We start from the raw sequence: 27,671 nt of genomic DNA on the forward strand, positions 1-27,671 counted from the left end.
CTAGATTTCAATTCACATTAACATGGCCTCAGAGCCAGGTTCGATCATCTAAGCCTGGGCATAAATCTATGAAGTCATTGAGCTAAATCGAAGCTCGGTGAAGGTCGCTGAAGTCCCATAATCATCTGAGAAGAGAAATCAATTTATTCGGACCAAAGATGTATGGATCTGGAGGCTCGGAAGTGAGAACTCCAACTTTCTCCGGTGAGAACGACGAGTTCTGGACAATTAAGATGATAACAATCTTCAAATCTCATGGGTTATGGAATCTGGTAGAAAAGGGGATTACAACCTCTGATTCGAAGAAGAAGAAAGTTGAAGGGTCATCGAAAGATGATGAAGGGTCATCGAAAGATGAAGTTGATGAGGAAATGACCGTTGTGTTCATGAAGGATGCGAAGGCTCTAGGAATCATACAAAATGCAATCTTTGACCAGATCTACCATCGGATTGCCAACGCTGATTCAGCCAAGATGGCATGGGATCTGTTGTATGGAGAATACCACGGTGGTCATTAGGTTAGATCGGTAAAACTACAAAATCTTAGACGGGAATTTGAATATGCTAGGATGCGAGATGATGAGTCTCTATCTAGTTATCTTACAAGGCTGAATGAATTGATTAATTGGATGAAAACATTTGGTGAATCTTTTTCTAATGAGAGACTTGTGCAAAAGGTTCTGATTAGTCTAAGTAAACCTTATGATCCTATCTGTTTGGTCATAGAAAATACAAAATGTTTGGAGACTATAGAATTGCAGGAGATAATTGCAATCTTAAAGAGCAAAGAACAACGGTTTGATTTACACACTATTGACACTACTGGGAAGGCATTTGCATCCTTCTCAGTGAGTCCAAAAGGGCAAAATAAAAGTGGAGCTCAATCTGGTCCATCTAAATTCCAAAAGAATTGGAATTCTAAGGGCAAGAAATGGGATTCAAAACCCAAGTTTCAGTAGAAATTTCCTATTAGTCCTGCACAAGTTGCATATTCATCAGTCAATGGGTCAGGAAGTTACAAAGCCACAGTGTAGAGTGTGCTCAAAGTTTCACTTTATTGAGTGTAGATATAAGGGGAAGCCTAAATGCTACAACTGTGAAAGGTTTGGACACTGGGCTAGAGAGTGCACTATAGGTAAACGGTAAACCAGTGCAAAAGGCAAATAGTGCTAATCAAGTAGAGGTGACAGGAACTTGTTTTATGCAAACAACACAATCACTGAACCAAAGGTGAATGAAGAATGGTATGTTGACAGTGGAAAATTGAGGGAGCTGGTGAGGGTTGTTTAAATACAAATGCAGATCATTTAATGCGATGAGGACTACTAGGAAAACAGACAGTGCAGGGTAACTAATGAGAGAGAGAGAGAGGATGGTTAGGTTATTGAAGGGGAAATAGATTTGGGTAAACCCTATATCTTTGTTTCCACCTATACATTTTCAAGCTGAATACACCAACAAGGACTCGTCGCGTACACACTCCACTTCTACATATGATTGCCAAACTGAGCTGACCTCATTGCTTTGGTTTTATTAGGACCAACAACGAGAGCAGATAAGCTCATCATCCAGGTCTGCTCGACTAAGTTGTGGTCACCACTTAAGGACCCGATGACCTCATTACCTTGGTTTACTAAGATGGACAACCACAAGTAATAACCTCGGACATTAGCCTCACACCACATGTTGAACACTTGAAGAGATGGAACTCACATGCGTTGGTGGATCCTACCTCTATTAGAGAGATGGTGCAAATGTGGTATGAAAAATATGGTAAGAGTAGCATTACTTGTTTCTTACAGGTTATCGCTAGTTTACTATTATGTTTTATACCGCATTGATATCAGCATTGAATATTGGATTACTAACATATTACCCTTATAGTTTAGGGATAATTTCAAAAGGAGTCGTGAAGTTTCAATTTTAACATTTTACTTTTATAGTTTAAACTTATGATGCCGCTTAGTACTACGATCTAATGTATCATCTTTATTTGTAAGTGAGAAGTCTTAGTTTTGATTCTTGTCAAAAGCAAATTTGAAACACATCATTGTTAATCCATTGTGAGGCTTAGCCCACTCCTCCACTTCTTAGTGTAGATAATATCAGGTGTTCAAATAAAAAAAAAACCACTCATATCGCAATAGGTTGAATAGGAAGCACCATGAAGTCTCCAAAATGAGTTATAAGGTATTAATCTAGAGATTTCTTGCAAGAAAAGGATTCTAATGTCATGGGGGACCTATATGTTTCTTGAGTCTCATGATTGTCCACCATTCCTTGTTCATTTGTAAGCTTCACGGTGGGGTTGCAACTTGCAAGCCCTTTATTTTTTTAAGGGATAAGGCATATCCTTTTGATTCTTCTCCACTTCCAAAGCTTCACATGATTATCAGTTGATTTTTACATACGGGCATTGATATTCGAGTGTAAATGGGCGAGCTTGTATTGGGTTTAAGAGGGTTTCCCTGGTGCACGTGAGAATTACTTGGGCCCGGGTTGGATGCTCTGAGCTGATGAGTTTGCTTGACTGTGGCCACGGGCAGAGTAAAATTCTCCATAACCTTCCCGTGCCTGAAAGAGATGGATAATCGTAGCTTGCCACTAATTGTCCCCCTTTTTAAAGAAAAAATAAAAAGAAAAATGTGAAACAGTTACGATTACGAAGCACACAATACCAGTAAAATACCATCCGATGCAAGACAACACAGTGAGACAAGTCTTAGATTGCCCAAACCAACCTTGTAGCATTAGTTTGTCACAAATGACTAATAATTATGTCGCAATAACATAATCTAGAACCTTAAATGAACCTTAAGATGACTTGGCGTAAAGGCGGATGCCAAAAGCCAAACCCAAGATTGCAATGGGAACCAGGAACTGGAGAAGTTTGATGATAAACTCTGAAGTCTTGTCCTGATTGTAATTAGGCTGCTTCGGCGGAGTATATGTGGTACTTTTGGGGATAGTAGAGGCATCAATCTCTCCCACGTAGAAGTCCTTCAACATACCTCTGGCATTCTCGCTATGACCCACGTCCTCAAAATCATCAGTTGCATCCTTCCCTGGGAAAGTACATATAGCAACGTGAAGTTCTCTTCGTATTCAAAGAAAAGCATAAAGAGACAAGAAACAGCGTACACATATAATAGAAGATTTTCAATTGGGAAAATCACAAACATTGCAGATCTCTGCAGACCGTTGATCATGCCGTTGATACAGTGAAGTCAACATGATTAACAAAGTTGAAGGGCTTGTTAAAGAATATTACGTGCATAAATATCACACATATAGTTTATCAGATCCCTCCTATTCCTCCTATTGCGGGATACTATAAGGCCGACCCTGCAGTGTGGTTCAACAATAAAAACAGTCTGTTTTATAAGTCTCCATTCAAGTGTCAACCTTGTAAAGAATCAACTAAATGGTGAAATAGAGAATTATTTGATTATTTGATTATCAACACCACAATTCAGCGTTAACTGAAGCACTATGATCGTCTATTTATTTGATCACAATCAGATGTCTGTGCATCCAAAGGGGAATCAAGGATGATAACTGAATAAATGCTAGCAAAAATAGATGGTTCAGATGCTTGAAACACATTGAAAAGTGGCCAACAAAAGGTGACCTCTAAATAAGCTTCCTAAAGGCTCAATTTGATCGGACTCTGTGTGAATGATTAACTCAAATGTTAAATGAAGTTTGTATATTGCTCGCTAATTCTTGATGAATTTAAAAATTAATTCTTAACGAGATTTCATTTAACATCATACCAGTTGCTGACACCAAAACATCATCACCACCAGGATGGTCCTCCAAGAACCTGGTCACATCATAAACCTGATCCAAAAAGAAGAAATTGGCGGTATTTAGATGATATAACTGGGGGAGAAAAACAAGCACGCTATCTGTCTCATGCTAGGAAAAAGACAGAAATACCGAACACCTTGATAGTTTAGATCCTAGTTTGGTCATTCAATGTCTAGTGATAGTGTAAAACTATAAAAACTTCAAGCACACCTCTAGTTCCTAGAATGCACCTTTAAACAAAAGAGGAAATGATCAGAAGATATTGTCTTATATGTGAAAACAAGTAGAATTCTATACTGTAATCAGCTCGATGAGCTTAATTTTGCTTGATGACAGGAAGCATAATTCTATATGACCACACAGCAGCTAATTATTTTGGCCTTGTTCATCCATCTTCATGCCTACATCTGTCCAATAAAACATTATTCTTTTGCCTATAACAGCTATACGCAAAGTCAATTCTTCCTTCGCAAGTATCTATCTAAGCATCCTTAAAATGGATGTGTCTTAATCTTTGTTAACAACAAAACAAAAACAACAAGAGAATCTCATCACTAAGCATGTCAACACATCAAAGATAGTGTTTCAAAACATACTCAAAGATTTGCAGAACAAGAGAAGGAGACGTTTCTATCCAAATCCTAAAGCTTAGTAAGACAAATACCAAATAAATTACTAAAGTGACAGTAAAAATATAGATACTATTATTGGAGTAAACTACAAACTACAAAGATATAAGAGGAACAAAATAGTATTCTAAATCAATGAGAAAGAGTTTCATAGGCACTTGACCTTTCTAAAGGTCAAGGTAGGCATCAACTCCATGTTGTCAATAAATTTTTCAAATCAAACTGCCAAAAGGGTTATGACTACCAACAGTCATCCCTGTTACCTACTTCAGCATAATGTTGGACTCTAAGCCCATCAGTCTCATGATGTTGAATAGATTGGAAAAGAGTATAGTACTTCTTCCAGGGATTTCAAAATCCCCAAACTCCCAGACTTCCTGAATTACTTAAAGAGATGCGTAAAATTTAAGCTTCATGATGTTCGGTACATTAGACTCCAAAAAGAACTTCGGAAGAAAAAGCCACAAATGAAATGCTTCCATTTGTCGATGAAACAGACCTCTTTTTTTTTATAATAAATACAAAACATTTAAAAATGAAAAAACAGTACCAACAATGGTGAACAAGCTTTCCACTTCTAAGAAAACAGGCATCTGCTGATATACCTTCAGTAATTCCTTCACAAGCGAACCAAACCTTTTGCCACCATAAACACTTAACTTATCAAAACCCCAATCTTGAAGACTTAAAGCCAAAGTATGAAGTTCAATCAAACACGCACATATTGAACGATGGCATTTAAAAACAGGCTATTCCCTCAATTTTTCAAGGTCTAGTGCACATTTTAGAGTACACTACCTCTTGCGTACATGGTTAGTGCTTAACAGGAGACTATATTATGCAATTATGCCATGTACTTCCATACTTTCTAAACCTCATAGAGAAGTAAATAAGTCCAACGTATTTACCAGGCACATCATTAGTCTCAAAATACATTTACCAGCTAGAACATTGATTATATTCTTCTAATTTATGGCATTCTAGGCTAGGACATGTAAATTTTCGTTCTCTTTTTAGAATGCATAATTTAGGCTTGTTGCCTAAACTTCATTATTTAAATAATATTAAATATGAGACTTGTACAGAATTGAAATTTGCAAGTCAAAGCTTTAAATCGGTGCATGAAAAATCCAATAATTTGTTAGATTTAATTCATAGTGACTCGTGTGATTTTAGATCATATCCAACTCATGGTGGAAAGAACTATTATGTAACATTTATAGATGATTTCAGTAAGTTTTGTTATGTTTATTTACTTCATAGTAAAGATGAGACCTTGGATATGTTTAAGACATATAAGGTAGAAGCTGAGAATCAACTTAACAAGAATATTAAAGTCTTAAGGTCCGATAAGGAAGGAGAATATGAGTCTCATGCCTTTGCTGAATTTTGTGCCACACATGGCATAATTCATCAAACAACAGCCCCTTATACACCGCAACAAAACGGTGTTGCCAAACGGAAAAATAGGACTTTTAAAGACATGATCAATTCTATGTTGCATAGCTTTGGGCTTCCACACAATTTGTGGGGGGAAGCTTTACTTACTGCAAATAAAATTTTGAATCGAATTCCACTTAAAATGAGAAAGGAGTCACCATATGAATTATGGAAAGGAAGAACCCCAACATTTAAATTGCTTAAAGTGTGGGGTTGCCTGGCAAAAGTACAAGTTCCATTGCCAAAGAGAACAAAAATAGGGCCTAAAACTATAGATTGTGTTTTTATTGGTTTTGCATCTAATAGTTCAGCTTATAGATTCTTAGTTTTCCATTCCAAAGTAAGTGATATACATGTCTAAACTATTATAGAATCTATAAATGCAAAATTTTTTGAGGATATACTTCCATACAAAATGGGCAAGTCTAACTTCTTGAAAAAGAGATTATATGATGATGTATCTGAGGTTAATGATGAACCTAGAGAACATGATGATGGTTCATCCTCATCTAGAGTTCAAGAAGAAGAAGAACTTGAACCTAGAAGGAGTAAAAGGACAAAAATTCGAAAGGACTTTGGGATTGATTTTGTGACCTTATTAACCGAGACAGAACCTCCATCATTCAAGGAGGCCATGTCCACTCCTGAAGCTCCATTTTGGAAGGATGCAGTTAATAGTAAAATAGATTCCATTATGCAAAATCACACATGGGAATTAGTCGATTTGCCCCCTAGCAATAAGCCAATTCGGTACAAATGGATCTTTAAGAAGAAATTAAAACTTGATAGTATAATTGACAAATATAAGGCTCGTTTGGTAGCTAAAGGATACCGTCAAAAACATGATTTGGATTTCTTTGATACATACTCGCCTGTAACGAGAATTACGTCAATAAGACTGTTGATTGCTATAGTTGCACTCCATAACATGGAAATACATCAAATGAATGTAAAGACTGTGTTCTTAAATGGAGACTTAGATGAGGAAATATATATGGAACAACCCGAGGGATTTGTGGTTAAAGGTCAAGAACACAAAGTTTGTAAACTTGTGAAATCGCTATATGGGCTTAAACAAACTCCAAAGCAATGGCATGAAAAATTTGACCATATTGTGATCACACATGGTTTTAAGATAAATAAGTGTGATAAGTGTGCCTACACAAAAACTCAAAATAATGTTTGCATTATGTTGTGTTTATATGTAGATGATATGTTTATAATGGGAACTAACAAAGAGATAATAAATTTGACCAAGAAGATATTGAAATCAGGTTTCGATATGAAAGATCTTGGTCTAGCTGATGTGATTCTTGGTATAAAAATCAAAATAGTGTATACAATGGGAAGTCTTGACAAATTAGATGAAGCCATAATACAATAAAGCTATGGCTCTCTAGTGGTATAATTTCTATTGACTATGTCAAGTCAAAAGATAATACGCTCACTAAAGGTTTATCTAGAGAGCAAGTTAAACATACATCGAAGGGAATGGGTTTAAAGTCAATAGAGTAAAATGAAACTGCCAAACGGAAACCTAACCTAGCTGATTGGAGATCCTATGGTCTAGGTTCAATAGGCAAACTAGTTTGGCTAGTTTCAAAGAAGAAACACACTTACATACCCATTCCTATGATGGAAGAAGTGTGGTGACTGCTAATGGGTGTAGGATACATTAGTTTAATGATATTGATACTTGTAAATCAAGTGGAATAGTGGTAGCCTATTCTTAATCAATATCATTTATATGAGAGTAAATGTGGGGTCGCATTTATGAGAATTACATAGCTACATTCTCTAAAGCTTTCATGAATCCAGGATTTGTTCAGGATCAAAATGAACACAAATGTATGAATTTGTGATGTGTTGGTGTGACATGTTTTGCTTATTGTCTTGGTTTACTGCGAAGATGAACAGTTCAAGATTTTATATTCACTACGTCATCTAGTAAATCTGATAAGTATATACTAAGGTAGGTTCAAGTCCAAAAGCCACATCTCCTGATGTGTGTCACTTCTATTGTTTACTCTCATTTTTCACCTTACCCTAGGACCTAATAGTCAGCTCAAAATGTGGGGTATTGTAGGAGTTTGAGCTCCTTTAAGTCCCACACCGGGGAACTCAAGGCAACTTGAGGTCCTTTTATTGCTTTAGTCTCCTTTATTAGTGATTAGGTGTTGGACCATTTGGAATGGGCTTGGGCCACTAATTGTGTGGATTAGGCTTGATGATTATACTATAATATTAATATTAATTAATCAAGACAAGGGTCTTGGGCAACGCAACTCTTTGGAAAGAGTTGTATAGCTTCAAATACATCTAAAAGGTATTTGAAGAGGTATGAAAGAGCCAATATAATTGGAGTCCTTAGTTCCATCGAATATCATCTTTTCTTCTTCCTTCTCCTCCGTACAAACATTCAAGAGAGTAAACACACAAAGCAATTCGCTATAATTCTATAATCCAGTGCGGGTTGTAGAATTAGGTAGTTGTATCCTGATCGAGCAAACATTGTAGAACCACAAGCACAAGAGTGGGACGGAAAAAATGTTCGAAGGATATAGCTTTTGTGCTAGCCTCTACTTGTTGTAATCAAGTTAGTACCATTTTGTTCTTGTATTTGTTTCTGTAATTTCATTTTATATAGCAAGTATTTTTAGTTAATAAAGTATTAGAATTTCAAGTTCTGTTATTTTTATTTATTTCTGAATTGTCCTCCAACATTTTATATTTTCTATAAATCAGGTTGTCCCATATCCAGATTCCTATGCCATACAGTCTTGGTCGAATCACTAGCAACCAAATTGCAAATGCAACCATTTAGTAGTGTGCTTTACAGAAACACATCCATTTGAATTTATATCTAAAGATCATAGTGGTCCAATCCATCAGGGCCCCTAAACATAAGTCATCAATTGCACTATCAGCAAGCCATAAACATAATCAGCTCAACCAAAGTTTCGTGGTATGAAATTAACCGAAACGTCTTCAAGATTTACATTATGGGCATGAATTTTAACATGCATAGCAACAGATTCTTCTTCACCAAAGTAAAAAAAAAACAACAGATTCTTCAGGTGGGTTTATTTAAAATAATAATAATAATAATAATAAAATAAAATAAAACCCAAGATCCATGATTCTAACAAGGGAACCCAATTGGCATTTTCATCATATGTATGATTAAACTCGCAGGCAAAGAATTCAAATTCCCAATCCTTAGTGAATCAAAGCCTTCAAATATAATATAAAGACATAGAATATAATCCAAGAAGCAAGTAAGATGCTTAGATTTCATATCATAGGGTGAAAAATGGGAAAAGGGAGAACCTTGCCACTGATGATTAGCCAGCAGTCCTTGGGGGTGTTGTGCTCGGAGACTTGAGCCAAAGTGAAAACCTTTCCGTCACCACCCATTTGCTTTTCTTGGTATCTCCGCTGCGTACTGATGAAGGAGACAATGCAGGTGGAAAATTGAGGGAGCTGGTGAGGGTTGCTTAAATACAAATGTAGATCATTTAATGCGGGGAGGACTACCAAGAAAACAGTCAGTGTAGGGTAAATAATGAGAGAGAGAGAGAGGATGGTTAGGTTATTGAAGGGGAAATAGATATGGGTAGGTAGCGAACTGGTGATTCGACCTGGTGATTTTCAAAGATTACAGGGCATTGTTTGGTTGGTTGGTAGCGAACTGGTGAATTTCGTAGAAAGTTCGGTCCCTGAACTGCTGATGTTGGTGGAAAGTTTGGTCCGTTTTGTTGTCTATTTCCACGTTTTTTCTAATTATGTCGCGTCTTGCAGTCCTAAGAGCATTCCATCAGTTAGGAGTCCACCCGTTTGGCAAGAACAAGGGCAAGGGCAATGGCAAACGCTATTCGCAAATATTTATTTTTTATTTTGTATGCTTTGTTGGTCTTATCTAGTGGAATCACAAACCAAAATAACACTCCCACTAAACACAACCCGTAGTCACCGCTTTCTTCTAAACTTTCTACTAATAAGAAGTAATTTTGACCATGGATTGAGCATGAATTGTTGACACATTAGACTTTGGGCATTAATTTTGATCATGTTCAACGTGATGGAGCAAAGAAGATTGGAGAGCATTGTCAACTTTGGTTTGGAAGAGCAACTCTGGATTGGAATTTGGTATAGCAACTCTGGGCATTGTCCAATAGTCCCGCCTCGGCATAAATACCAAAACATCTTTATATATAAAGTCAGGGCCCAATGAACAGTATTTTTTTGGTGTCATAAGCTTCACCAAAAATCATTAGACAAAAATGCTCCTCAAACAAAAAACTTCAAAAGCAATCCAAAATGATACATCGAATGTGGTAGGAGTATTTTTATCATTATTACAATGTTTTTTCTTTAATAATTTATTTATTTTGTACAGTTTTTTTTTATTTATAATAATTAGTATCTCACAATAAATTAAGAATAATATGATTCAACTAATTTTTCATTAAATATTGTTTTTTTCTATTTTTAAACAAGTTCAAAACACTCTAAGAACAAGTTCATCCGTTTTAGGGAGCAAAAGTAAGGACAATGCAATTTATTGTCTTACTATTCTCACTCTTAAATATTTTTACCGTTAAATTAATTATGACCGTTGATTTTTCACTGTTGGATGGCCCAGATTGTGCCGCATGACATATTGAAAGAGTTTTGAAAATCCAACGGTTGTCAACCCAAGGGGAACGAGTTGTCGGCTCAGTTAGGTGCACATGGGTGGGCCTGGGCTTCTATTTCGTGACGTCATTGCCGACGCCAGCCACTGCCAGCAGGCTCAAGGCCCGACAGTTTATGTCTAGGCAGCCAACGGGCTCCTGCCCTTGCGCCAATTGCCTCCCCGTTTTTGGACCGCTGGAACGCCTTTTTTTAGGCCGACGGAAATTTAACCAAATGGGCTACCGCTGGACTTGCTCAAGTAAAATGATCTGCAACACTACAATTATAATAATTTTCCCCGTCTTTTCACTAGTTATAATAATAAATAACCAATTTATGGTTACATTTACTACGGTGAAACACAATCCGCAATGTGACAATTTTTTTTTTGGTCAATCGAAGTAAATTTTATTAAAACAAAGTTGAGAATCATAAAATAAAAGAATCCAAAACAACCAAGCAAAGCCAACTTCATATAAATAAATTACAGTAAATAAGCCTAAAAGAGGCAAGCCATAGTAACACGAAAGCAAAAAAAACCAAGAATTGAAGAAAGCAAACAGCCGCCTCCACCATATCAGCTGCCACCACCTAGAAGACAAACAAACGAACCAAATGGATCAATAGAAAATGGAGGTATATGGTAGTGCAAAAAGCAATGAACCAACAAATCATAATCCTACCAAATAGTGGAAAAAACACTTTAAAAGCTACTAACCACCGAAGAGCGCTGCAGATAAGATCCATGAAGGAAACTTCCATAGAGTTGAGTAGTAGAGGTAGATGGTAAAGGACATGCAATGAGAATGATATTTGAAGAGGAAAATGGCAGATCTGAGACAAGTTCAAGTGGACTGAAGCAAAGTTTCAAGAACACTGAGATAGAAGCTCAGACCAAATACAACCGAGAAAAATAGACATAAAAAGGTTAAGAAAAATGTTGGGAAAAGAGAGAAGACTGAAAATTGAAAGGATTTGGCTGCTACCGACCCAACCGAAGAGGGTTGGCTATTGAGAATGAGTATTATAGGGTTGGCCAGGAATGGGAGAGCTTTTAGGAAGGCCGACCCCAGGTTCCAATATACTATCATACCTACGTATTAGCATTATCGGTAGTCTAATTTTTTTTTTTTTTTTTTGGGTCAAATAATATATTTTGTTAAATTAGATGTTAGATTAGCTATCAATGAAATTTGAAACCACTCTGTCATGCAAGGACTCAATAACTTTTTACTACTATGATAAAGGGTCACTTGTCATTATCAAGGTAATCTATTACACTGTGTTTGGATGAATAAATTTAAGATAAAAGAAATTTGAAAATGATGGAAATTGAAATGATGAGATTTTATTTTCTAAAGTTTGTGAATTTTCTTGTTTGGTTAATCTAAAAGAATAGTGAAATTGAATACGAAATTTGTTATTTTAAACTCTCAATCATAGAAATTGGGAAATGACACATATTTACATAGAATTTAAACTTGAAAATTGGAGGTTTCAAATTCTAAGTTTTTTTCGACGCGGAAATTCTGAACTTCTATATTTATGAATCCAAATAAGAGAATTAGTGTATGTCAATTTATAAATTTTAACTTTTATCCAAATTTCAAGTTCATTTTTCTCGTCCAAACATAGTGTTAGATTTTGATTGGCGAGAGAGTAAGGTGTGTAGGGTTTCATAATTTGAAAAATTGTTTTCAGTAAAATCGAATCCAACTTGAAAAGTAATTAGAATCCGGCTGGTCCATTGTTATTTGTAATAACTATGTAAAAGTATTTCTGACTTGTTGGGTAAGCATACTCCTACTAAACCTCGAGAGACTAAAGAAGAACAAAGCAAATTCCCAATCACAAACCAGAACTCTACCACTCTCTCTCTCTCTCTCTCTTTATTATATTATTTTTCTACTGGGGTGCTGCTAGGGTTTCGAATCCACTTTCCCCAAATCGGAACCCAAATCCTCCCGATCCCAATTCGAACGAACCCTAGGGCTCGTGTAAGCGGTCGGTGTCGGTGCAGCTATGGCGACCTTGGTGAGCTCCGCCGGTGGGCTACTGGCTATGCTGAATGAGACCCATCCCTCGCTCAAGCTCCACGCTTTGTCCAACCTCAACAGATTGGTTGACGGCTTTTGGCCCGAGATCTCGACTAGCGTAACCATCATGTACTTTCTCTCTTTCACCCTCTGTATTCGTTGAATTTTCGGGATTAGGGTTTGCATTTTGCTTGTTCTTCATCTGTTTGACAGGTTAGAAACTTAGGGAAACAATTTTTGAAACTTAAGCCAAAATTGGGGAAGATTTACTTTTGTATTTTTTTTTTTTTTTTTTTTTTTTTTGAGAATTGAGTAATCAATGATGTGAAAGATTTGATATTTCGTGAAATTTTGTATACTTTGCACACAGTTTTTCTTTGTTATCATTAAAAGAGGGTTTCTTTTCTTGTGCAGTTAAGAAAATTAGGGTCTTATGGGTTTATCTGTTGGAGATCAGCAAATGTTTTTTTGGGTGGTGATGGAATTGAGTGGTGTGTAGGTTATAGTAATTGATCATTCGGTGGTGAAGGTGATGACAGTATATAATCCAATAAGAAAGCAGATACGGAGTTGTCATGATGGGGAGTTGACTGTATTTCACTAATGGTGGTGGTGAATAAGAATGTGGATGAGGGTTTTGGTATTTTGAAGCCCTGATTATACTATATTTAGGACTTAATAGAAATATGAACTGCTTAGTTTTCCGTTTTGCAACTCAGTTTTCAAACATTACTGTCGAAGTAGTCAAGAGAAAGCTTAGTACTGGGGACGTATTAACTGGGTTACGCTAGTGCCTTGTCAACTTTTGGTTATGTGTCTTGTCATTGCAAGTTGGTTCTAGTGTTAGTGTGCTTCTATAACCTTAGTCATGCTTATGAGATTTTGGAAATGTTGCAACAATTAAATTTTGTAGTTTATCTTTTGTATTTTTTTTCTTTTATTTGTTTCTTTTCTGAGTAATGTTGTTGTGCAGAGAAAGTTTGTATGAAGATGAGGAGTTTGATCTGCATCAGAGACAACTGGCTGCATTGCTTGTGTCAAAGGTAAAAATTAACTGTTCTGCTTTCTTGATTATTTGTTTCAAACTAGTGTGTGACAGACAAGATTGATTGTTACTTTCTGAATTTACTTGCGAGTTGCATCCAAAGGGCTCAACTTGATTGAAAATAAATACTTGGAAGTTAAGAACCATTAGTAAACGAGAAATTTTAAATAATTACATGTGAATATGATCAGTAGGCGTTCAAATCTGTGTCTCTCTTCATCCTCTTGTGAGGGAAGATTGCATATTTCATTGGATGTGTAAGTTTTACTACCTTATATTTTCCTTACTTGACTTATGTTTTTTCTCACCTAGGTTTTCTACTATTTGGGTGAACTTAATGACTCACTTTCCTATGCCCTTGGAGCTGGTTCCTTGTTTGATGTGTCGGACGATTCTTATTATGTTCATACTCTTCTTGGTAAGAATGTTTCTATGTTTTTTTTACCTGTACGAGAGAGAGAATATGAAACTTAGAGGCGTTAAAACATACAATTTTACTTCTCATCTATATACGGAAATTTGAGAAGGTATAATCTGACTGCATTTACATGAACTTTGTCGTGGTTTGCTCCTCTCGTCAGCCAAAGCTATAGATGAGTATGCCAGTCTGAAGTCAAAGGCAGCAGAATCCAATGCTGAATCAGTAAATGTGGATTCTAGGTTGGAGGCCATTGTGGAGAGAATGCTGAACAAGTATGCAGCCCTCTAATGATTTTAAATGCAATAATTGTTACCTTTAGCTTTCTTACCCTTTTTTCCTTTCTATTTAGGTGCATCATGGATGGAAAATACCAACAAGCTATGGGTATTGCAATTGAATGTCGAAGATTGGATAAGCTTGAGGAAGCAATCATAAAAAGTGATAATGTTCAAGGAACATTGTCATATTGCATTCATGTCTCTCATTCCTTTGTTAATCTTAGAGAATATAGACACGAGGTAAGGTTTTTCCTATGCATTGATGATACATTATTAGCATCTGTGCTGTAAATACATGTGACTTGGTATCTCTTTCTTTTACCATCAAATTATTGCTAGTATGATGTTTCTGTTGTTATGTGGTCTGTATCAAGTATACCGTCTGTATCAAGTATACTGTCTAGGAATATGCAGTGATACATAAATCATTTTCTTGTTAGTTCCTGTTATAGAAGTATGTTGGTGCAATAAACTACATAGCTTCAATGTGTTCTTACACTTTCACAATGTAGTTAGGTTTCTCTTTCATAGTAATTTAAGGTGCGATAACATATAGGTCTTAGAGTTTGTGGAGTTATTTAAAATGGCAGAAAAGCTGCATTCAGAGTGCTAGTTTTTTATTTTTTATTTTTTTTATAATGGTGGTATGGGTATTTGAGTTGGTCGAGGTGTTTTGAGTGAAAGGAAATGCTCATTGTGAGAATTGTAACATATTTTCTAAATGTGGGGAGAAGTAAACTCTTTTGAACTAATTGTAGCACACGTGGAACCTGTATTTTGATATCATTTTTGATGTTGTTGGCTGGACAAGTAACATTAGGTTTACGTATTTGTCTAACTTTTTATACTGCATGCTCCAACACCTTTGGTTGTGTCTAATGCGGTTAAGATTGTCTCCCTAATGGTAATCTTAAATTTTGTCGTTTATGGCGATTTATTATATAATAATTTTAATTGAAATACAAAAAACCAGCCTAGGTCCCGTCCTTTCAATTCTGATTATGTTTTGACAATTTCCCTGTGGAATTAGGATTAGGGTATTGCGGCAGTTATAGAGTTTATTTTCACTTGGTAGTGGACTACTTGTTCAACTGTTTTTGCCCCCTTAGTAAAGACTAAAGAGTTGTCTATCTCAAGTCATGCCTTGTGCTAATTTTGTTTATCATGTAGAGCGACAAACATTTGAACTCGTTTGGGTCTTTGTACAGGTCCTTCGTCTTCTTGTCAAAGTGTATCAGAAGCTACCTTCTCCTGATTACTTGAGCATTTGCCAGTGTCTCATGTTCCTGGATGAACCAGAAGGTGTAGCGAACATATTGGAAAGGCTTCTGCGATCTGAAGACAAGGATGATGCACTTTTGGCATATCAAATAGCCTTTGATCTAATAGAGAATGAGCACCAAGCTTTTCTCTTAAATGTGAGAAACCGCCTTTCACCTCCGAAGACTCAACCTTCAGAACCCGTGCAGCCAGAATCAACTGAAGCTTCTCAAAACGAAAGTTCTGCTGCAGAGGATGTTCAAATGACAGATGAACGTTCTACTCCTAATGTGACTGTGAATGAAGATCCGAAAGAAGTGGTCTATTCTGAAAGGCTGACAAAAATTAAAGGAATTTTGTCTGGAGAAACGTCAATACAGTTGACTTTACAATTTTTGTACAGTCACAACAAGTGAGGCTGCTATATTATTCCTTGAATTTTTTTATTTCATTAATTTATGAAGTAGTTTTGGAATACAGTGATTGAGAAGTGGTTTGACCGTTTTTGTGATTTGCATATAGGTCCGATCTTCTTATTTTGAAGACAATAAAGCAGTCAGTCGAGATGAGAAATAGTGTATGCCATAGTGCTACAATTTATGCTAATGCAATTATGCATGCTGGAACAACCGTGGACACGTTCCTGAGGGAGAATCTGGTAAGCCAGATATCTCAGCTTTTCCTTTATATCTTTTGCAATGATATATTTTCTATGAGTATTGACCACTTCTGTTCTACAAATTCTCAGGACTGGTTAAGTAGAGCTACAAATTGGGCTAAGTTCAGTGCAACAGCAGGGCTAGGTGTTATCCACAGAGGCCACTTGCAGCAGGGAAGATCGCTGATGGCACCTTACTTGCCTCAGGGTTCAGCAGGTGGCGGTGGAAGTCCATATTCAGAAGGTGGTGCTCTGTATGCTCTGGGTCTGATTCATGCCAACCATGGCGAGGGCATCAAACAATTCCTTCGCGATAGCCTGCGTAGTACTAATGTGGAGGTGTGCATTATATGTACTAGTGTTTATATTTTTTTGTGCACATAAGTACATTGCTAAAATTTTCTAATGGGACCTTTTGATGCAGGTTATTCAACATGGTGCATGCTTAGGTCTTGGCTTGTCAGCTTTAGGAACTGCCGATGAAGAGATCTATGATGACATTAAAACTGTGCTATATACTGACAGTGCCGTTGCTGGTGAAGCTGCTGGGATTAGTATGGGTTTGCTTATGGTTGGAACTGCAAGTGAGAAGGCTAGTGAGATGCTTGCCTATGCACATGAGACACAGCATGAAAAGATTATCAGGTATAGATCATTAAGTGGTTAGTTTTTTACTTGTGTTGTGCTCTTGTGGAGTTCTTGTGATAAAATAAAATAAATTAAGAATTATTTATCGATGAAAGTGATCTGTGGTCTGCGCTGACTCTGTACTGTATGTTATAGAGGGTTAGCGTTGGGGATTGCTCTGACGGTATATGGGAGAGAAGAAGAAGCTGACACTCTAATCGAGCAGATGACAAGAGATCAAGATCCTATTCTACGTTATGGTGGCATGTATGCACTGGCGTTGGCCTACAGTGGGACAGCAAACAACAAAGCCATCCGTCAGCTACTGCATTTTGCTGTATCAGATGTGAGTGATGATGTTAGGAGGACTGCTGTTCTAGCACTTGGGTTTGTCTTGTACTCCGAGCCAGAGCAGGTTTGTACTTGTTTTTCCATATTTATGTTTCTGATACTGCATCATCTGCTGATGCCCTTTTTTACTTTTCTATTGATCTAACAAATACCTTATATGTCTAAATTGCATTGGTAATTGTAGACACCTCGAATTGTCTCCCTGCTATCTGAGTCCTACAATCCTCATGTTCGATATGGTGCTGCTCTTGCCGTAGGCATTTCTTGTGCTGGTACTGGCTTGAGTGAGGCCATTTCTTTGCTAGAGCCTCTAACTTCAGATGTGGTTGATTTTGTGCGCCAAGGTGCCCTCATTGCAATGGCGATGGTCATGGTCCAAATTAGTGAAGCCAGTGATTCTCGCGTTGGAGCATTCAGGTACTGTCTTTGTAAAACTGCCACTTTTCCCAACTCTATCTCTCTCTCTCTCTCTCTCTCTCTCTCCCCATCTCATTTTGGAACAATTTTTGTGTAGGCGGCAATTGGAGAAAATAATTCTTGACAAGCATGAGGACACCATGAGCAAAATGGGTGCAATCTTGGCCTCTGGGATTCTTGATGGTGGGGGAAGAAATGTGACGATTAGACTGCTTTCCAAGACGAAACATGATAAAGTTACTGCAGTTGTTGGCCTTGCTGTTTTCAGCCAATTTTGGTACTGGTATCCCCTTATATACTTTTTAAGCTTGTCATTCTCACCAACGGCTTTGATAGGACTGAACTCGGACCTGAAAGTTCCGAAGTTTGAGTTCCTTTCACATGCAAAGCCTTCACTGTTTGAATATCCTAAACCCACCACTGTGCCAACCACTACGTCGGCCATAAAACTGCCCACTGCTGTGCTGTCAACATCTGCAAAGGCCACGAAAGCTAGGGCCAAGAAAGAAGCAGAGAAGGCAAATGCTGAAAAATTATCTGGGGCCGAGACTTCTGGAAAAGGAAAATCATCGAGTGAGAAAGATGGGGATGCAATGCAGGTAAGCAGTATGGGCATAATGCTCCATGCCATCTTTTTTTCTTCTTCCTCCCTTCCCAATACAGTCCATAGTTTATGACATCATAACTGTTCTTAATCGAAACCACTTTATTCTCTTTGGCAGGTTGATAGCTCAACAGAGAAGAAATCAGAGCCTGAGCCTTGTTTTGAGATTTTGACGAACCCAGCTAGGGTGGTTCCTGCACAGGAGCAATACATTAAATTTCTGGAAGATAGCCGATATGTGCCAGTCAAGTTAGCACCATCTGGATTTGTTCTCTTGAGAGACCTGAAACCGGATGAACCTGAGGTGCTATCACTTACAGACACACCGTCTTCCACAGCTTCACCTGCTGGTGGAGCAGCAGCAGGACAGCCGGCAGCCACTGCCGCCATGGCAGTCGATGAGGAACCACAGCCTCCTCAAGCCTTTGAATACACTGCATGATTCTCAGTTCAGTAAGCCGGAATGGTATTCTGAATATTCTGCGGGTATTGTTGACTAGATTGTTTTACTTTCCGGCGAAAATGTTGAATTTTCATTTTCATGTGATTTCATGAGTTATGAATTCGCTGGTCATCAACGATGATACTGTGGTTGTCTGAACGAAATTTCACATTGCAGCGGACTCATGAATGCTTATCGCTTCTGCTTGTTGCTTTATCGACAAATATTTTCGTCAATCGGTCAGTTATACCATGTTGTATTTTCGCTTTAACTTGGGAAGTATTGAAGGCTTTGATGCCGCCTAGGAACAAACAACCTGGATTACACCATGAAGATGAACGGATGGTCAAACTTGCTTCCAATGGTTAAAAGAAAGGAAACAAAATCAAATTTTCACCGCCGACTTAACTACGCAAGGAGCTGAGACCATGTGGTGTTGGCTTTCGGTTTGCCAACTTTGATTGCGAAAACCCACCTCCTCGGCTCCCTTATATTAATGTAAAGGGAGAATTGGATCACAATGATATGTAGGGGTGGATTTTTTTTCAAATTATTGTGCCAACTGAGTTGCCGATCGATAATGACACGGTATTGTTCTTAACCCAAATTTTATGGTACGGTATTGGTATTTGACACCATTACTGATGGTATTAGGTACCACACTGAAGAATATAAATATATATTATATAATTTATATTTATAACATCTATAATATTTTAATAATATTAAATGGTATCAACTTAAATTCTTTTTCTAAATACTACTAATACGTTTAACGGGTAAAAAATATTGATTGGCAGGCCTGGACTTAGCTAGGGTGATTAGAGTAATGTATTTCTCCTTAAACACCTAAGTCTATCACCTTCCCTTATAATTTAGTTGAATATGTGGTATAGAATGAACTTTGTTAACAATAAAAAAGGACAAAAGAGAATTGATTTACGTACAACCTCTTTTTTCTTCAGTTAAAAAATAGAATAAAAAAAAATCAATAATAAAATAACGGGGTTTGTTAATTGGACATTTGGGCACTCTAATGAGTTACTATTCCATTGTTGTCGTCACTTGAATGGGAGCAGAAATCACCGCTCTGATAATAACCGATTTTATCGATCTAATGTAAGAAATTTGGCAATGTACAATTTTTCATTACTGATAATATGCCATCAATTAAATCATTACGAAATTATATGCAGTTTAGTTAAAATTAGAGATTTATTTTGACTATTTCTTTAAGACAATATTACAAATGAGATAAGAAAAATATGGTACAAATGTGATATGAATAATATAGTAAGAGTATCATTTTTGTTTCTTTAATTGTATTTTCAGAAAAGTGAGTTTAAGATTAGAAAAAGAAGAATAAGGTCTCGTGAATCTTGTTGGTAGGTTAATATCTATCTCTTTGAAAAGTTGTAAAGTTGAAATGATGAAATTAATCTTTGACAAAGCGCTCAGCCTTAATATTGGTCATGGGGAGAGTATACCACTGGCGCTAGCTCGTGTCCTGTGACACCCATAAATTAAAGAAAGCCGTGAAAGTGAGGTGAAACTGTGACAACAATATTAATCCCACAAGGCTCCTCCTTCTCACACAACCCCCCCCCCCCCCCCCCCCCCCTTCTCTCTCTCTCTCTCTCTCTCTCTCTCTCTCTATATATATATATATATATAGACACACACACACACATACACGACGACATAACTGAACCACGTAGCCAAACCTCAACATTTCAAGTTCTTCTTTCTTCTCAAAACAGGTGGGTGTTTTGTTGGGGTCCAGTTCCTCGTCATAGATAAATTTGTACAGATACTAAATCTTCATGATTATTGTTATCAAACTTTGTCACTATCCTCAAGCAATTGATTTTTTTACAGTTTGTAATTTCATGCATTATTTATCACCTTTTTCAGGTAGGGTAATATGTCCGTGCACGAAATCAGCTCCTGGCCCTAGCTAGGGTTTTCGAGTTTTACTGGGTCATCAAATATTTATATATGGAGAAGGAAGAGAACAACTATTCGGTACAAAATTAATCTCACACTGCTTAATTATCATCACTTCAGTTCATCACCATGTTGTTTTTTTGCTCTGACGACTTTGAAACATTGCAGGCTTTTATGCCGCCCAGCAACTTCAACAACCTGGATTACACCCTAGATCATCATGAAGAAGATCAACAGATGCTGAAGTCTCGCGTCGACGAGACTAATTCAAGCGATAACAACAATGGAATGGTGAATTACTTGATGTACAATCATCATCAACTACAACAACAACAGCAGCAGCAGCAGCAGCAGCAGCAAATAAGCACGCAATTAGCTCCAGCAGGGTTTTGTGGTTCAACTAGTACTTCTTTTGACAAACTGAGCTTCGCCGATGTGATGCAGTTTGCCGATTTTGGACAAAAGTTGGCCTTAAACCAAACCAAGATTTCGGAGGAAGAGCCTGCGATTGACCCTGTTTACTTCCTCAAGTTTCCGGTGTTGAATGACAAGTTGGACAACAATCAAGACCAGTCGATCTCTCTCATGGTTCCACAAGCAGAAGAGAGATTCACAGGGTTGGGTGAAGAAGACAAGACAAAGTCAATGGAAGAAGAACAAGATGAGGAAGCTCGGGTTTCTGGTAGTAATAATTCAGTGCAGAAGCTCCACTTTCTTGGAGAAGAGCATCAAAACAACCCTAGAGGAGGAGGAGTACAACCGGAGCCGGCAGCAGCCAAGAACAAAAGAAAAAGACCACGAACTACCAAGACGACTCAAGAAGTTGAGAGCCAGCGGATGACTCATATTGCGGTTGAAAGAAACCGCAGGAAGCAAATGAATGAGCATCTTCGCGTGCTCCGTTCCCTCATGCCGGGCTCATACGTACAAAGAGTATGTATATATACTCTTTAATTTGTTTCTTTGAATATTGGTTAATAACTAATTCAATGTGTACATTATATAGGGGGATCAAGCTTCTATAATTGGGGGAGCCATAGAGTTCGTGAGAGAACTGGAGCAGCTACTTCAGTGCTTGGAATCACAGAAGAGGCGAAGGCTCTTAGGAGAAGCACCTCCAAGACAAGTGGGAGATTCTGCCACGGCGGCGGCTATGGCAGTACAGGCAGCTGAAGGTGGCGGAGGACCATTAATCTTTCCAGCTGCTAATTTATCTATTAATAATCCGAATGATCCGATAAAGTTTGTGGACTATGAAACGGGGCTTCGAGAAGAAACTGCAGAGAACAAGTCGTGCTTTGCGGATGTTGAGGTGAAGGTTTTAGGGTTTGATGCGATGATCAAGATTCTATCTCAGAGGAGACCGGGGCAGCTGATTAAGGCTATCGCTGCGCTTGAGGATTTGCAGCTTAATATCCTTCACACTAACATTACCACCATTGAACAAACTGTTCTATATTCCTTTAATGTCAAGGTATGTACGTTCCGTTCAGCAGATGTTAAAGATAATAAGCAATGTTATTTAGACACACAAAACTAACACACTTAACACACTCTCGAGAAATTCACAATTTCATCCGATTAATAATATAGGGAGTTAATGAGTTAATTATATGCATGTGTATGATGGGCAGGTTGGAAGTGAGTCGAGGTTCACAGCTGAAGATATTGCAAGTTCAGTTCAGCAGATATTCAGTTTTATCCATGCAAACACCGCCAGCATGTGATCATACACGAGATCGATGATCAAGTTCAAGTAGCTAGCCACTTATGTTGAAGAAAGATCAAGATCAAGATCTGGATCAGTTTAATTTTTTTCGTGATGCCCCTGCCACCTGAATCTTATCATTAGTACTACCGTCTTGGTTTATTAAATACAGAAAATTGATCTAGCAAAGTGGTCCCTGGTATATATAATATATAATACCACTTTAAATTTCCCATTTTCCTTAAATTACTTCATCTTCCATATTGTTTGTAAAAGGCATGTAGTCCTAAATCTTCCAAAGCAATAAGTAGTTTAATTTGCATGCCTCTCCAGTTTTTTGGTGGTATGATTTGATGTATTGCGTTAATATCATACAAAAAGTAAAATTAAAGAGTTGTTATTCAGGCTACAAATGTATCGACCGCTCTATTTTTATACCAGTTAAATGAATTTCAATGAGTGAACCGTATGCATGATTTCTTGTATTATAACTAGATTTTAACGATGGTATATATTGGTGACCATAGTTTGTACAAAGGTAAGAACCATGCATATGTGATATCCTTTTCCAAAGGTGCAGATAAGCTCTCTCTCTCTCTCTCTCTCTCTCTCTCTCTCTCTTGTGGGGATGGCCAGTTTGGAGTAGACAACTTCTGTATTCTGTCATGCATGGTTGAAACTTGAAAATAATTTTGGAAGGTCAACGGGTCCCCGTACCTTGCTGCCGTGGGTCGTTGACTTGTCAGCAATGACTCTTTTGGTGGTATTCGGCTGCACTCAGATGACCAAGATGTTGCCAAAGCTTAGAGGGTCCCTTGGTCTTTTAAATTTGTGAAGGTTCATCCATCACCAATTCAATTATATATGTTTGCTCGCTCACATTTGTCTTAATTAAGGAGGGTTGACCCATATGAGCTCTTGGTCTCTTCCAAGAGATTCACTCAAAGAGAATGGGAGACCCCCTTCATTATTTAACAAGGGTTATTGTACTTGTCCTTGTATGTGTATGTATATACGCCTCCTATAAAAAGTCAATGGGTAACGATAGTGGCACGACGTACATATAACTTTTGTTGTTATTTGACACATTTCCAACGTTTAATATAGCACAACAGATATTACTTAGTATTACAATTTAATGATTTTTTTTTTCACTCGTAATTGAAAAATTTTAGATTTAAGTCTTAAGTTCGATATCAATTTATTTTGTACTTCTATAGTGTAAATATATTGTTGTATCAAATATATATATATATATATATATATATATATATATATATATATATATATATATATATATGTAAAGAGAGCAAACCTGACAATGTTCACTTTATTAGAAGAGATTCGGATTTCAGTACAGTTGAAAAAAAGTCATACTAATGTCAAAAAAGATGCTTTTCTTTTTTGGGAGCATTTTTACTCACTACCATTTAGTGTAATGTATGCTCACCACCATTTAGTGTAATGTATGCTCACCACCATATTTATCATCGTTAGAAGAGTTTGAATTTTGAGATTCATGTAGTGCATGCACAAGCATAAATCTCAAAATTCAAACTCATCTAACGGTGATAAATATGATGGTGAACATACATCACACTAAATGATGATAAGCAAAAATGCACTCTTCTTTTTTAACAACAAAAAAATATTGTGTGAAAGCAATAAATATGAGGCCAAAATTTAACAAGACAAAATATGATAAAAAAATCAAGTAATTCACTTTTTAATGGAAATGGTATCTGAGATTTGTATAACATATAACTTTGATTCCTGAGATTTAAAATCAATAGAAGTGGTCCCTGAGATTGTCCATTATCCATTATTTTGATCATTCCATTAAGTTGAGGGTATAACACATAACTTTGGTCTCTAAGATTTGCATAACACATAATTTTGGTCCCTGAGATTTGCATAACACATAACTTTGGTCCCTAAGATTGTCCACCATCTATCATTTTGGTCATTCCATTAAAAAGCTCATGGATCACTTAACGGAATTTTCCAATGAAATGACCAAAATAATAGATGGTTGACAATCTTAGAGACTACTTTTATTGATTTTAAATCTCATGAACTATTTTAACTAAAAAACCTTCAAAAAATAACACAAAGGTTTATACTAATTTGGCATAAGCATATGTTCAATTTGAATACGGCGAGAAAATTCTACTAATCTCAAACGAAGGATACAGAGTGTTTATGCACTCACAAACACCATATCCTAATAAACCAAATAGCTTTCGCAAAAACAGAGAACAAATATAAAGAAGATGAGAATACACTTGAACTTTCTCCTCTCACAAGATCACTAAAGTAGCACTACTAACTTTAAATGGGTTGAACAAATGAGCTAAAAAAACTATTCTTTCTCTAGGTAGGATGTCGGTTGAACTCTCTGGTCCCGTTTGGTGAGCTAAATGAGATAGGTTGTGATCAATTAAAATGGACTTAGGTCAAGTCCGTTGTTTATTGTGTCAAATATGAAATGGATATGACTGAACATGATGAGTTATGAGTCCACAATATAGAGTTAGTTATCTAACATATCCTTATACATGGGTTACAAGTTCTGTCTTACAAGTCCCTACCAATCCAATCAGGTCCCCTAAAATCCAATCTCATAGTACAGCTCACCAAATGGGTTCCGTTTTCACTCACTTCTTCATACTGATGAACTTGTGTATTAGATATGTCTCACAAAGCAAACCTAGCCACTTTCACATGACACTTACATGATATAGCTAAAGCCCAATCCCCTACTTTTAATGTAGATAATATTAATTGTTCAAAAAAAAAAATTCAAATTGGACTAAAACAATATGAGCCCCAATACTGAGCCACGTATCCAACAATCTTCACCTTGATGAAACTTTTAAGACATCAATAAAAAATCAACAATAGTACAAACTCTAAATACTAACAAGAGTACAAGTGACCCGAGTCAAATATTCCAAACTCTCATACCAAATGAGCCAAGAACAAAGTTCAATTTCTTATGCACAAACAAGTGTCAAAAGAGAGCTATTACAAATAAGTGAAGCAACCCACATACAATAAATAAAAAGACAACAAACCAGTATACAAACTCTTCTCGTCACTCACCAAAGTTGCTACACACCCACAAATTATACAATCGCCTTACAAAGGTGCAACACTCTAGTGACAAAGAATAGCTTTTTTTTGGTATCTTCTATACAGAGTGTTGCCACACAAGAAAACAACAAGAAGAAAATCTTCTTTCTTCAACACAGAAGGTGCGACAAGAACTCTCCAATTTTAAATGAGTTTCTCTCTTCTTCTTTTTTTTCTTTTTTTTTTAATAACAAAATGTCTATGTTTCCTGTCACATCCTGGTCCGGGGCGGATCACTTCCCGGGCCCGCTCCACCACTGTAGCACGATATTGTCCGCTTTAGGCTTACCATTCCCTCACGGTTTTGTTTTTGGGAACTCACGAGCAACTTCCCAGTGGGTCACCCATCATGGGATTGCTCTAGCCCCTTTCTCGCTTAACTTCGGAGTTCCTACGGAACCCGAAGCCAGTGAGCTCCCAAAAGGCCTCGTGTTAGGTAGGGATGGGAATATACATTTAAGGATCACTCCCCTGGGCGATGTGGGAAGTTACAATCCACCCCCTTAGGGATTGTCACATCCCCGCCCGGGGCGGATCACTTCCTAGGCCCGCTCCACCACCGTAGCACGATATTGTCCGCTTTGGGCTTACCATTCCCTCACGGTTTTGTTTTTGGGAACTCACGAGTAACTTCCCAGTGGGTCACCCATCATGGGATTGCTCTAGCCCTTTTCTCGCTTAACTTCGGAGTTCCTACGGAACCCGAAACCAGTGAGCTCCCAAAAGGCCTCGTGTTAGGTAGGGATGAGAATATACATTTAAGGATCACTCTCCTAGGCGATGTGGGATGTTACAATCCACCCCCTTAGGGATTGTCACATCCCGGCCCGGGGCGGATCACTTCCCGGGCCCGCTCCACCACCATAGCACGATATTGTCCGCTTTGGGCTTACCATTCCCTCACGGTTTTGTTTTTGGGAACTCACGAGCAACTTCCCAGTGGGTCACCCATCATGGGATTGCTCTAGCCCCCTTCTCGCTTAACTTCGGAGTTCCTACGGAACCCGAAGCCAGTGAGCTCCCAAAAGGCCTCGTGTTAGGTAGGGATGAGAATATACATTTAAGGATCACTCCCCTGGGCGATGTGGGATGTTACAATTTTCTCCACCACCAAATCATTGATTGGTTTGATTGGAATGTTTTAATATTGTGCACTGCCGACTTGACTTCTTTATCAAGATGATCGAACGGCTAAGCAATGAACCTCTTATTGGCTTAGGTTACTTCAAATTTTAGAGTAAAATTAAAAAAATTTAGCCCAATAAATTTAGGTTTTAACTCATGAACAACTTTTTTGGCTTAAAATTTTAGCCCCAAATTATTGAAAGATGAATTTAGGTTTTTTTTTTTTAACTTAACATTTCTTTATAAAAAAAAAACTTTTCTTTTTAAAAAAAAAAAAAAAGAAGGTATGTAGACTATCATAAATTAATTTTATGAATATTTTGACCTAAAAATATTTCAATTCCGATAAATATTGAAAAATCACTAAATCGACACATGAAACTCATGAAACACTATGGAATAATATGAAAGACATGATATAGATTGGAAGAATTGCAAATGGGAAGAAATGGTTTTGGAAGATGGTAAAAAGAAAAATTGGAAGAACGGTAGGAGAAAAGTGAGTTTTGTGTGGATGTTTGAACAACTACATAGGTATTTATAGAGTTTTTGGATGAATTTTGAGTTAAATAATTTTTTTTTTTAATTATTTTTAGCCGTTGGATTTAAATTTGGGTAGTTAGATATTTTTTTTACCGTTAGATTTAATTATATTTGATCTCCGCCGTTGGATTCAATAAATATATAAATATGAAACTAAAAAAAAATTGTTTGAATGTGGACCGTTGGATGAACCATCAGCCAAACTGATTGTGACTGCTACATCATAAAAGAGCCGTTTGGGCTTAGTTACCCATCAGACATCAGGGCAGACAGCCCCATGTAGGTGGGCCATATTCTCTGAGCTCCACCAAGTTTTTTGGGCTAAATCTTGGAGGAAATTTAAGTTTTTTTTTTTAGTTTTAATACTTAACCCAATTTTAGAATAAGGGTTGGAGAGAAATGGAGGGAAAATTTAAGACTTACTCCAAGGGTTAGATTTATGCAAATAAACCTTGTGGTATGTAAATGTTTGTCAAAGTTGTGCAAATTTTCAGACCTTGCACACTCCAACAAAA

At 37.2% G+C, this 27,671-nt stretch overlaps 3 protein-coding genes across 4 annotated transcripts; 2 read left to right on the top strand and 1 right to left on the bottom strand.

The window, feature by feature from the left end:
- Window positions 1–2,660: 2,660 nt before the first annotated feature.
- On the bottom strand, window positions 2,661–9,510 carry LOC137722666 (cytochrome b5-like). Its single transcript, XM_068461719.1, has 3 exons — window positions 9,213–9,510; window positions 3,777–3,843; window positions 2,661–3,065 (listed from the first exon to the last, which is right to left on the bottom strand). The coding sequence occupies exons 1-3, from the start codon at window positions 9,297–9,299 to the stop codon at window positions 2,815–2,817; spliced, it is 405 nt and encodes a 134-aa protein (XP_068317820.1). The 5' UTR covers window positions 9,300–9,510; the 3' UTR covers window positions 2,661–2,814.
- A 2,862-nt stretch (window positions 9,511–12,372) lies between these two features.
- On the top strand, window positions 12,373–18,914 carry LOC137721884 (26S proteasome non-ATPase regulatory subunit 1 homolog A). The gene is made up of 13 exons (XM_068460911.1): window positions 12,373–12,724; window positions 13,569–13,638; window positions 13,953–14,058; window positions 14,222–14,333; window positions 14,411–14,579; window positions 15,548–16,011; window positions 16,122–16,257; window positions 16,348–16,596; window positions 16,682–16,902; window positions 17,041–17,299; window positions 17,420–17,652; window positions 17,750–18,251; window positions 18,375–18,914. Exons 1-13 carry the CDS (start codon window positions 12,582–12,584, stop codon window positions 18,696–18,698), a joined length of 2,988 nt encoding a protein of 995 aa, XP_068317012.1. The 5' UTR covers window positions 12,373–12,581; the 3' UTR covers window positions 18,699–18,914.
- A 1,486-nt stretch (window positions 18,915–20,400) lies between these two features.
- LOC137721661 (transcription factor FAMA) lies at window positions 20,401–22,690 on the top strand. 2 transcript variants are annotated; one of them, XM_068460682.1, is made up of 5 exons: window positions 20,401–20,458; window positions 20,613–20,723; window positions 20,814–21,578; window positions 21,652–22,119; window positions 22,280–22,690. In XM_068460682.1, exons 2-5 carry the CDS (start codon window positions 20,697–20,699, stop codon window positions 22,370–22,372), a joined length of 1,353 nt encoding a protein of 450 aa, XP_068316783.1. In that variant the 5' UTR covers window positions 20,401–20,458; window positions 20,613–20,696; the 3' UTR covers window positions 22,373–22,690. The 2 variants fall into 2 exon arrangements, with proteins under 2 accessions (XP_068316783.1, XP_068316782.1); XM_068460681.1 differs by lacking the exons at window positions 20,401–20,458; window positions 20,613–20,723 and having other exon boundaries at window positions 20,775–21,578.
- Window positions 22,691–27,671: the final 4,981 nt, after the last annotated feature.

Source organism: Pyrus communis, chromosome 17 (assembly GCF_963583255.1).
Source record: "Pyrus communis chromosome 17, drPyrComm1.1, whole genome shotgun sequence".
Lineage (NCBI taxonomy): Eukaryota > Viridiplantae > Streptophyta > Magnoliopsida > Rosales > Rosaceae > Pyrus > Pyrus communis.